This window comes from Mirounga angustirostris, unplaced genomic scaffold, assembly GCF_029215605.1.
Source record: "Mirounga angustirostris isolate CCGP_5_RB_7025 unplaced genomic scaffold, mMirAng1.0.hap1 SCAF_3, whole genome shotgun sequence".
Classification (NCBI taxonomy): Eukaryota; Metazoa; Chordata; class Mammalia; order Carnivora; family Phocidae; genus Mirounga; species Mirounga angustirostris.
Genome location: NW_026991711.1, coordinates 74,312,810 through 74,325,049, shown reverse-complemented (window position 1 = coordinate 74,325,049; position 12,240 = coordinate 74,312,810). Strand labels below are relative to the sequence as shown.

Here is a 12,240-nt window from a genome sequence, read left to right as displayed (position 1 = left end):
AGGGTGGGGGGGAGGTTGTGGGTAAAATTCTTTCCTAAACCAATTTCTGGACCTATATTGAAAAAAATAATTTATTTCTGAGGAGGAAGAGAACAAGGAGACTATTTTTTTATATATAATGATTATAAAAATCATTTCTATCTTCATTAATTGAACAAAGCTTAATTAAATACTTCTGGATAAAAGTGAGGAGAGAACCTTAAATGCTCTAAGTGTCTATAAATGCTGAGAACACGTGCAACAGTAGGGGAGAAAAAAGGATTGACAAACATTCACAACTTACATCAAGGTCACAATGCAGTGAACAATAAAGCATTTGTAACTTATATAAACAACTAACTCACAGCAAGATCTAACAATGACTAGAATGAGATAAGCTTGAGACTTTGTAATTAAAACTAGATTTCCCCACAAGAAACAATATTGATGCAGAAGATTATGCACCCAGGGAAGTGATAGCAGGCAGTCATTACCCTAAGGGTGCTTATGACCAGCACATCTCTTACAAACTCTTTTTCTCTTTTGCCCAAAGGATCCCCAAATCAACTCCCTTTTCCTTTTGTAAGCACCTGATGTGTAAAGTGCTCTGTTTGCTTGTACAGGTGGTAAAATGAGTCAGAGGAATAATTCCTGGTCCTTGGCTCTGTTTGACTCATTCTTCCAGTGGAAGACACTGGGGGTAAATTAAAACTCAGATCACGCAATCACCTCTGCACAGAAAGCCCCCCTCCCCCCACTGCAGCCTCACTCCTCTCCTCTTGTCTCTCACCAACCCTCTCCCCTGAGACTCTGCCAACCAGGAATGGAGTAGACCTCTCAGGGACTTTTTTCTCTTAGTCCCAATGAGAGGAGCAAAATGTAATCATGGTTGACTCACCCGCTCTAGCTCTCTCAGGGAAAGACATACTGATGATACTTAGAAATCAAAACACTCTTACAATTAGTGTTCAAAGGAATTTTACACTGGTCAGTAATGAATTATTGATGAGGACAAAGTATCTAGCCCCACTATGCCTTTAACCTCTATCCCAAGGGCAAATACTCATGAAAATATGCCCTGAGGTAGTCTCCATATAAAGGTTGCCTTGTGCTGGTATCCAAGATCTAAAAAGAACTTCTCAAACTCAACACCCAAAAAACAAATAATCAAATCAAAAAGTGGGCAGAAGATATGAACAGACACTTCTCTGAAGAAGACATACAAATGGCTAACAGACACATGAAAAAATGTTCATCATCATTAGCCATCAGGGAAATCCAAATCAAAACCACACTGAGATACCACCTTACACCAGTTAGAATGGCAAAAATGGACAGGGAAAGAAACAACAAATGGAGAGGTTGTGGAGAAAGGGGAACCCTCTTACACTGTTGGTGGGAATGCAAGTTGGTACAACCACTTTGGAAAACAGTGTGGAGGTGCCTCAAAAATTTAAAAATAGAGCTACCCTATGACCCAGCAATTGCACTGCTGGGTATTTACCCCAAAGACACAGATGTAGTGAAAAGAAGGGCCATATGCACCCCAATGTTCATAGCAGCAATGTTCGCAATAGCCAAACTGTGGAAAGAGCCGAGATGCCCTTCAACAGATGAATGGATAAAGAAGATGTGATCTATATACAATGGAATATTACTCAGCCATCAGAAAAGATGAATACCCAACTTTTACATCAACATGGATGGGACTGGAGGAGATTATGCTAAGTGAAATAAGTCAAGCAGAGAAAGTCAATTATCATATGGTTTCACTTATTTGTGGAACATAAGGAATAACATGGAGGACATTAGGAGAAGGAAGGGAAAAATGGGGGGGGGGGAATTGGAGGGAGAGATGAACCATGAGAGACTATGGACCTGAGAAACAAACAGGGTTTCAGAGGGGAGGGGGGAAGGGGGATTGGTTAGCCTGGTGATGGGTATTAAGGAGGGCACGTACTGCATGGAGCACTGGGTGTTATACAAAAACAATGGATCGTGGATCACTACATCAAAAACTAATGATATAATGTATGGTGACTAACATAACATAATAAAATTAAAAAAAAAAAAAAGGTTGCCTTGTACCCTGAGTAACAGTTTGTTAAGCATCATCTTTAAATATTCCAGTCAATGACACAAAAGTTAACACTGAGGCACATTAGAAAGCATGTAGACTTCCAACCAAACAGACTTAAATTCAAAGCCTATTTTCACCACTTTCAGGCTGTGTGACCTTGAGCAAAATAATTATTCCCTTTGATCCTCTACTTCCTTCCTCATCTACAAAATAGGATAATTTGACAGTTCTTGAAGACATGTTTCAGACATAAAAATCTGTAACTCTAAATATGGTAGGTGCTTATTACTAACTTAAAATACATTCTTACCTCTTTCCACATGATCATTTTCCATGCATTCTCTCTTAACACTGGAAAACATAGAACTATATTAACTGTAACAATTGCATCAGGTAAAGTCCAAAATAATAAAAGATATTTTTCTAAAAAACTAAATGTGTTTCTTTATAAAGTACTGTCCTTATTAATTTAACCTTGATATAAACTGGAAAAATATGTAAACTGTGTTTACATGCACTGCACCAAAACAGAGCAGTATGTATAATATAATGTAACTTAACATAAGGATAGATAGATGACTGTTAGGTAAAGCTATGTTAAGTTACTTCCAGTCCTAAAGAGAAAACAGTTTGCTGTTACATGCTAAAATACTGGCTGATAGCCCGAAAGCAACATTATATATTTCTAATCAATTACAAAGATAGCACATATCAAAACTATGACTGAGAGAGACTATGTAACACCCAGATCTTCTTTATTGACATAAGAATTGCTCATATCCCAAATATTCCAATTTTGTTTATTTTATTCTAATTAACATAATTGATGATTCTCACATATAGGAAGCAGTTTCCTAATGGTTGTTCTTTGTTTTCTATATTTCTTTAAATAATGAAACGTTATGAAACATAGTACGTGTATCTATTTGGTCAATTTAGATATTTTTTATAGTGAAAGCGAATAAAAGCTTAATCTAATATCTTACCTATCGTGGTCTTTGTGTTAACTAATTTGTCTGCCATATGTCGTTTCTGTTATAGAAAAAAACCCATTATGTTAAAAGTTCAAAGTGAATAATTCACATCATAATACAAGTCATAGTAGGTTTAGGAAAGAATAGAGGCAGCAAACCTGATTGTAAAGGATTTGGGGTTTTTTTTGTTTTGGGGGGTTTGTTTTTTGTGTGTTTTTTTTTTTTTTTTGGCTATAACTAATTTCAATTTTGTTTTGCTCTTATCCGACTCTCTAAATTAAGATGTGATCTAAGGGAGGGAGTAAAGCAAAGTGGTTAAGTGTGCGGCCCCTAGAGACAGCTTACCTTGGTTAACATTCCAGCTCCGCCTCTTATGAATGTAGTCATGTCAGGTCACGAACCAGTATGTGCCTCAGTGTAAATGAATACACACACGCACGCGCGCACACACACATAAATACATACAATACAGGGCCTCCTACATAGTGAAGTGCTACTTAAAATGTCAGCATATTATACGTTGCTTTCAATGACTATCTTTCTAGTTAAACACATAATTAGCAATCTTGAATTATGCCCCAATTTAGCTCAAGGCTTTTGATTAAGTTTGAAAAATTCTTTCATATTATAAAGCAATCAAAAGACCAGAAACCAAATAGATTTTACTGATGACCTATCTTTTCAAGATATGAAGGAACGAGGCAGAAACATAGGAATAACAATAGCTAGCAATTTTGGAAAATGAGCATTAGGATTGTGAGTGAGGAGGAAGGGATCTCTACTACAGTGACCTCAGCTGTAGTAGGTAGGGTCAGAACAAACAGAAAACAATATTAAATATCTCTCTTCTTTTCCTTCACTGCTAAAATCTGTAGGCTCATGTGAAATTGTATCTGTGGGGTCACCTGGGTGGCTCAGTCCGTTAAGCGTCTGCCTTCAGCTCAGATCATGATCTCAGGGTCCTGGGATCGAATCCCGCGTTGGGCTCCTTGCTCAGCCGGGAGTCTGCTTCTCCCTCTGCCTGCTCTGCCCCTCCCCCTACTTGTGCTCTCACTCTAACAAATAAATAAAATCTTGAAAAAAAAAAAAAGAAATTGTATCTGTGATAAGGTTAAAGGAGAAATGAAGTCACTGCACAATTCCTGAACTTTTTAGCCCGTTAGGATTTTCTGGTTGCATTATAGCCTCAAAAATATATCTGATGACCACAATTAAGTCCCACTGGTTTCTTAAATAAACACACACACACACACACACACATAATTTAAGATTTGAAATCTTAAAACTTTAATTTGTTTCTTCACATCAACTACAGATTTAAAAAATTATACCAGTTCCAACAAGAAGCTTGAAAACAACAACAACAACAACCATGCCTCTTCTACTCAAGGGAGTAGTTCTGAGAACATTTCACTAACAGTAAACTTACATAATCTTCTACAATCTCTTTGATGCCAGAAACCATAAGAATAATCATCAAAGGCAAAAGAGTTGTATATTTTCCCGTTGGAGATACATCTGGAATTTGCTGCAAAAACAATCAGAGTGACCAAGAATCTTATGATGACTCATATTTTGCTTAACACTAAAAGTCAGGCTATTAGTGGCATACCCGGGACATAAGAACAACCCACAGTGTCAAATAAAAAGAGGAGGGAGACTCTTAGCATATCAAAACCCTCCCTGAAGTAGGACACTAAACATTACATTATGGCAAAGTGCAACTTCTTAACACTTCGGTCATTATGTCACCTTTCCAATACTTTTGTCACATTTTGAAAAGAATAGTTCAAAACTTAAATGTCTAAAACAGCATCCTTTCAAAATAGTTAAATCCAGAAGGTCAGTTAACTGAATCTTCTTTTTGAGGCAGAAGAGAAATTTTCTTTGGAGGCACAGGTGAATAACATTTCTTATAATTTCCGGTGGAAGGCACTCTGGGTCTACCCCCCACTGTTTAAAATATGAGAAATAAAGTGGGGCGCCTGGGTGGCTCAGTTAAGTGTCTGACTCTTGATTTCAGCTCGGGCCATGATCTCAGTGTTGTGAGATTGAGCCCTGCTTGGGGCTCCTCACTGAGCGTGGAGCCTGCCTTTAGATTCTCTCTTCCTCTGCCCCTCCTTGCCCCCCTTGCCCCTGCTCACACTCTCTAAATAAATAAATAAATGATAAATAAAGTGATAAACAGGCTGTGGCAGTTTCCTGATGGATGGAAGGGTAGGTGAGGTCCTAGATTGGACCCTTTAGTTTTCCAGATTTAGACCAGTTCTTAGCCCTGTATTTCCAGACTTGGGCCTGTGTGTACTCTCTATGCTGCCTTATTTCCTGCTTGCTTATTATTTCTTTGTGTAGCAAAATAGTGTTTATTTTGAAACTCTTGATGATTCTTAGTTACTTTAAAAGCAATCTGAGGGGGACTTGGGCTGCTCAGTTGGTTAATCATCTGCCTTTGGCTCAGGTCATGATCTCAGGTCCTGGGATGAGTCCAGAGTGGGGCTCCCTGCTCAGCGGGGAGCCTGTTTTTCCCTCTCCCTCCCCCTGCTCATGCTCTTTCTCTCTCTCTCTCTCTCTCTCACTCTCTCAAGTAAATAAATACAATCTTTAAAAAATTAAATTAAATTAAAATTAAATAAAATTACATCAATACATAAAAAATAAAATTACATAAATACATAATAAAATTATATAAATACATAAGAAATAAAATTACATAAATACATTAAAAATTACATAAACAAATACATTAAAAGATAAAACTACATAAATACAAAAAATAAATACATAAAAAATAAAAATTAAATTGAAAATTAAATTAAATAAATAAAATAAACAAAATAAACAAAATAAGTAAGATACATACAATATAATACAATACAATTTGAGAACCAGAAGAGGAAGGGGAGAAATTTTAGGATTGCTTAGGCTATCGATTAAATCTGTCTTTCCTATAACTCCTATCTGCCCATCCTCTCCATCTCTCTCTGCAGGGCACCTCCAAGCCAGTCTTGTCATTCGCAGGCCTCTCTTGTCTCTCCCTCGGTGAAGCCTAACCAGAGCTGGTCGCTTCACTCTAGCTCCTGACTGTCACTGCCTTTTTCTTATCCCTAGAATACAGTCCAAGCTTCTGAATGTAGCACACTAAGCTTCTTATAACCTGATCTCAGCTAACATCTTTAGCTTCTTTTACACCTTATGCTCCAAACAAAATTTTTGCTGTTCCCTAGAACATTTCATACACTAGAAAAAAAATACTTTAAATTTTTCACAATTCAAAATACATAAAATGTTCTCAGAGAAAATTCTACCTCTTTCCCTCCCCCGTTTGTCCCTGTTTCCTATAAAAGGCAACCAGTGCTTCCGTTTCTGGGCCTTTGCTCACAGTCTCCTGTGCCTGAAAGGCCTTCTCTTCTTCCGCTGCCCCTCTGCTTACTGTTAGACTCCTCCTCCTCTAATCTTTGGCTCAAAGGTCATCTTTTTCACTAGATTTTCCTGAACCACTCACCCTCAAGCCCAAAGGACGCTGTGTTCCCCTAATACTTTAAGAAATATTTATAAAGTATTTGTATGTTAAGACTACCAGCTCTCCAAAGGTAGGAGCTAGCTCTAATAATTCATCCTTGAATTCTTAATTCCATGCACAAATTTTGGTACACACTTATGGTGACCTCTATAAATGTTCACTAATGCCTGTCTTCTGTTTAAGTTCAGTTCAACAAATTCACTAAATTCTTATCCCAAAGCTTGGCCATTTTGAAGGCACTATTTCTATTCAAGGAATTTACAGTTTTCCAGAAAAAATAAAATCAGTTATAACATATAGCACAGATCATTGCTACAGAAGATGAAGATGGACTATGGCATTTCGTGAAGTTTGAAGGAAGGTGAATTTGAGCTGAGCCTTTAAGAGAATGGATAGATTATAGCCAGATGAGTGTCTTCCGGGTTAGGTAATAGAATGAACCAAGGTCTAGAGATAGGAAGAAAACTGGGGAATTGTGAGGAGGCTTGCCTCTTGGGTTGTGCTGGATTGTAGGGTTCATGATGAAAATAAGGTTGAATAAACAGGAATAAACCAAAATACGGAAAGTCTTGAATTTAACTGTTTTGAGAAGACGTTATTCCTAAAAGAAAACAGAGGGAAAGCTTCTAGACATTGGTCTTGGCAATGATTTCTTGGATAGGACGCCAAAAGCACAGACAACAAAAGCAAAAAGAGACAAGTGGGACTACAAACTGAAAAGCTTCTGCACAGCAAGGGGAACCATCAATAAAATGAAAAAGCAACCTACAGAATAGGAGAAAATATTTGAATCCCCCCCGATCTGATAAGGATGTATAAGGAACTCCAACTCAATAGGGAAAAAAAAAATAATAATCCAATCAAAATGGGCAAATGACCTGAATAGACATTTCTCTAAAGACAACATGCAAATGGCCAAGAGGGACATGAAAAGGTGCTCAACATCACACTAATCATCACGCAAATGAAATTCCAAATCACAGTGAGATATCACCGCACACATGTTAGGATGGCTATTAGCAAAACAAAAAAATAACAAGTGTTGGTGAGGATGTGAAAAGATTGGAACCCTTGTACACTTCTGGTGGGAATAGAAAATGGTGCTGCTGTTATAGAAAGTAATATGAAGCTTTTACAAAAAATTAAAAATAGAACTACCATATGGTTCAGCAATCCCACTTCTGGGTATTTATCCAAATCCATTTATCCAGTTGAAATCAGGATCTTGGAGACATAGCAGCACTCCCATGTTCATAGCAGAATTTTTCACCATAGCCAAGATATGGGAATAACCTCAATGTCTGTCGATGGATGACTGGATAAAGAAAGTGTGGCATATATACAATGGGATATTATTCAGACTTTAAAAAGATGGAAATCCTGCCATATATAACAACATGGATGAACTTTGAGGACATTATGCTAAGTGAAATGAGCTACCCACAGAACGACAAATCCTGCATAAGTCCACTTATATGAGACATCTAACATGGTCAGATTCATGGAATCAGAGTGAAATGGTGTCAGGAGCTAGAGAGAGGGAGAGATGAAGAGTTGTTATTCAATGAGCATAAAGTTTCAGTTATGCAAAATTAATAAGTCCTAGAGATCTGCTGTACAACAAATATCTATGGTTAACACTGCTATATTGTATACTTAAAATTGTTAAGGAGGTAGACCTCACATTAAGTGTTCTTACTGAAATACAAAAAAAGAAAAGAAAAGAAAAGAAAATTAGCTATTTTAAACTAGCATTTGGGCTTTCTTTAAACTATTCCTTTAAATATATTAAAATTATCCTATCATGGAGGTGGCATAAATTATAGAAGTTGGTCCAATAATATCTCATTAGTGATCTAAATTAGGAAGAACTGTGGACCAAATCATATATTGGGCATAAACATGTTTTTCAGCCCAAAAATGGGTCTTACTGAGTAACTTAAATATTGTAAGAAGAGAATTTTCTTAACAGTGTTTGAATTTATTCTCTACATCAAATTCTTATTTCAGCTAAATGAGCTTTTTATATTTTCTTTTCTAAAAAGCTTAAACTAATAATGTGTTCAGAAATATTACCTGCAATATAGTAATGAACAGGAAGAAAGCATTAGCAGCTTTGCTAAACTGCAGATACAAATATCGAGGGAGGAATGACCACATGCTGTACTTGGCTGTGCTGTAGGTAAAAAGAAAAATATCATTATCAGTTAACACTGTGAACTCTAAAAACACCAAAGGAAAACCCAGAAGTAGATAAAATATTGTTATAAAACACTGACTCTTTCCTAAAGATTTTTTTTGCCATTTTTAAAAACATTCATTATTATCTGAAAACAATGTCAGGATAAAGAAAGAATTTTCCCCATTTCAGGAACTAAGTACTATGAATACAGTAGATAAGCAAGATGTATTCCACATTTTCTAATACCCTGTAATTCTTGTAACAAAATTTCTAAACATTCATCTTATAGTTCAAGGATAATAAGAGTCACCAATTTTTCTCCCTTCTCTCCCTCACAGGTTCTTTATCACTAAAAGTTATCTTAAATCCATCAACCTCCCCCCCCACCCCCAATGCCTACGCCAGGTCATGGACAAAGAAAGTCATCACAGGTGTGTTTCTTGTTTTCTAATGAATATACTATATTTTAAAATCAGAAAGACCAGGAGTTTTGGGAAGACAACAGAATAGGAGGATCCAGAGTTCAACTTGTCCCACAAACGCACCGAGATAACAGCTCCATCACAGAGAAGCCACACCAAAAAGGGCAGGAGGGGCAGAGTTGCAGTTGGGAACCAAATTCCCGGCACAACTAACAACAAATGGCGGGGCGGGTTGTGGGGGGGGGGGGGGGAGGACAGCCAAGTCCCAAGAAGCAGGAGGATCTGATCCCACACAGGGCGCCCCCAGACTTGGGGACCCACACTGATGAATCCCCAAAAATCTGGCTTTGAAAACCAGCAGGGCTTCAATCCAAGAGCTGTAAAACTCAGCAGGCATAACTGTGGGAGAGCCAGAGACAGAGAGAAAGCTGAGTCCCTGCCCTTAAAGAGCCAGTATACTAAACTCAGCCCAAGACCTGACACAGAAGCAGCAGTTTGAAAAGCACATGGGGTATACAGGAAGGAGATTTATTTACTAATGTTAAAACATGTGCTGGAGGAGCAGGAATCTGCATGAGATTCTTCTAGGAACAAGAGTGCTGGCAGAGGCCATTTCTCTTTCCCTTCCTCAGCCTAGATAGCCAGATGTTTGTGGGAGCTAGAAATACTTTTCATCTACCTTGCTAGCATTAGGGTGCCCCACCCCAGCATTCCCCTGTGGACCCACCCCATCCAACCTGCTTGATTCCTCAGCAGGCATCCTACCAAAACAGCTCCTGCCCCACCACACCCTGCAAGCAACTCCCACAGGGACCAGAACCACTTCAAAGTGACTCCTGCTCTGGAAAGAGAGAGAAATAACCCCACATACCAACATGCCCACAGTTTCTGCAGCCAGGCCTCTTAGCTGGCTATGCAGAAAGCAAGCCCTGCCTTACTGTGCATCTGCAGCTGTGTCAGAGAGGCTATTTGCAGACAGCTAGGCTGACTTCTGGCCCTGCCCACCAACAAGCCCACAGTAGCCACAGACAGATCTCTCCACAGTGCAGGGAGCAAACCCTGCCCTGTGCACAAACAGAAGGAAAGGTGAGTCATTGCAGCTGGCTGAACTAAGGGTAATTGAGGCCCGACCATAAGAGGAGGGTACAAGCAGCCCACAGAGGGGACACCCCTGGAGGATGTGGCTCTGGTGACCAAGGGAGATTGCACTATAGGGCACCACTATTCTACAGAAGGCCAGTATATTCAAGTCCAGGAGATGTAGGCAACCTACCTAATACATAGATATAGACACAGAGAATTAGACAAAATGAGGAGACAGAAGAATATGTCACAAATGAAAGACCAAGACAAAAATCACAGGAAAAGACCAAAATGAAACAAAAATAATATGCCTGATAAAAAAAATTCAAAGTACTGATCATAAAGATACCCATGGGACTTGAGAAAAGAGTGGATGAACTCAGTGAGAACTTCAACAAAGAGACAGAAAAAATTAAAAAACCAGTGAGAGCTGAAGAATTCAATAACAGAAATAAAAAATACACTAGAGGGAACCACAAGCATATTAGAAGATGCAGAACAGATTAGCAATCTCAAAGACAGGGTAATGGAAAGCACCCAAGCTGAACAGCAAAAAGAAAAATCAATAATGGGGCGCCTGGGTGGCTCAGTGGTTAAGCGTCTGCCTTTGGCTCAGGCCATGGTCCCAGGGTCCTGGGATCAAGCCCCGCATCAGGCTCCCTGCTCCGTGGGAAGCTTGCTTCTCCCTCTCCCACTCCCCCTGCTTGTGTTCCCTCTCTCACTGTATCTCTCTCTGTTAAATAAATAAAATCTTTTTAAAAAAAAAAAAGAAAAATCAATAATAAAAAAATGAAAATAGGTTAAGGGAACTCTGTGGCATCATCAAGTGTAATAACATCCGCATTATAGGGATCCTAGAAAAAGAAGAGGAAGAAGGGGGCAAAAAATTTATGTGAAGAAATAATAGCTGAAAATGACTCTAATCTGGGGACATCAAGATATAGGAAGCAGAGAGAGTCCCTAACAAGATGAACCCAAAGATACGTACACCAAGACATATAATAATTAAAATGCCAAAGAGTAATGATAAAGAGAGAATTTTTTAAAAAGCAAAAGACAAGCAGAGTTACATACAAGGAAAACCCCTTAAAGAGCTATAAGGTGATTTTTCAGCAGAAACTGCAGACCAAAAGTTCAGAATACTAAAAGAAAAAAAAAAAACCCTACAACTAAGAATATTCTATCCAGCAAGGTTACCATTCAGAATAGAAAAGGGTAAGGAGTTTCCCAGACAAAAGTTAAAGGAGTTCATCTCCACTAAGGCAGTCTTACAAGAAATGTGTAAGGAAATTCCTTAAGTGGAAAGAAAAGGCCATAATTAAAAGAAAAGTATGAAAGGAAAAAATTTCACAGGTAAAAGCAAACATAGTAAAGGTAGTAGATGAATCACTTAAAAAGTGACTATGAAGGTTAAAAGACAAAAGTAGTGGGGTGCCTGGGTGGCTCAGTTGGTTAAGCATTGGACTTCGACTTAGGTCATGATCTCAGGGTCCTGGTATTCAGCCCCACGTCAGGCTCTGGGGAGTCTGCTTCTCCCTCTCTCTCTCTCTCCCTCTGCCCCTTCCCCTGCTTGTGCTTCCTCTCTATCTCTCAAATAAATAAAAGATTTATTAAAAAGAGACAAAAGTAGTAAAATTACCTTCCAAAAAAACTGGTCAAAATAAAAAGATGTAAAATATGACATCATATACATAAAACAGAGGGGGAAGTAAAAATTTAGTGCTTTTAGAATGTGTTTGAACTTAAGTGCCTATCAACTTAGCATAGAGTGCTAAATACATAAGATTTCATATAAATGATCCTGATGGTAACCATAGATCAAAAACCTATAATAGTTACACAAAAAATAAAGAAATCCAAGCATAGCACTAAAGAAAGCCATCAAACCACAAAGAAAAAGAGCAAGAAAAGAAAGGAACAGAGAAGAACTACAAAACAACCAGAAACAATTGACAAAATGACAGTAAGTAAATACCTATCAATAATTAAATGTAAATGGA

At 38.1% G+C, this 12,240-nt stretch overlaps 1 protein-coding gene across 1 annotated transcript in view; it reads right to left on the bottom strand.

Moving 5' to 3' along the window:
• LOC135363787 (phospholipid-transporting ATPase IB-like) overlaps positions 1-12,240 on the bottom strand; it is a 204,783-nt gene that overhangs the window by 168,810 nt on the left and 23,733 nt on the right. Inside the window, exons 3-6 of the mRNA XM_064585806.1 lie at positions 8,630-8,729; positions 4,463-4,561; positions 3,046-3,091; positions 2,370-2,410 (exon numbers count right to left, since the gene is read on the bottom strand). Coding sequence (XP_064441876.1) covers positions 2,370-2,410; positions 3,046-3,091; positions 4,463-4,561; positions 8,630-8,729 — 286 coding nt within the window. The remainder of the gene's footprint in view (positions 1-2,369; positions 2,411-3,045; positions 3,092-4,462; positions 4,562-8,629; positions 8,730-12,240) is intronic.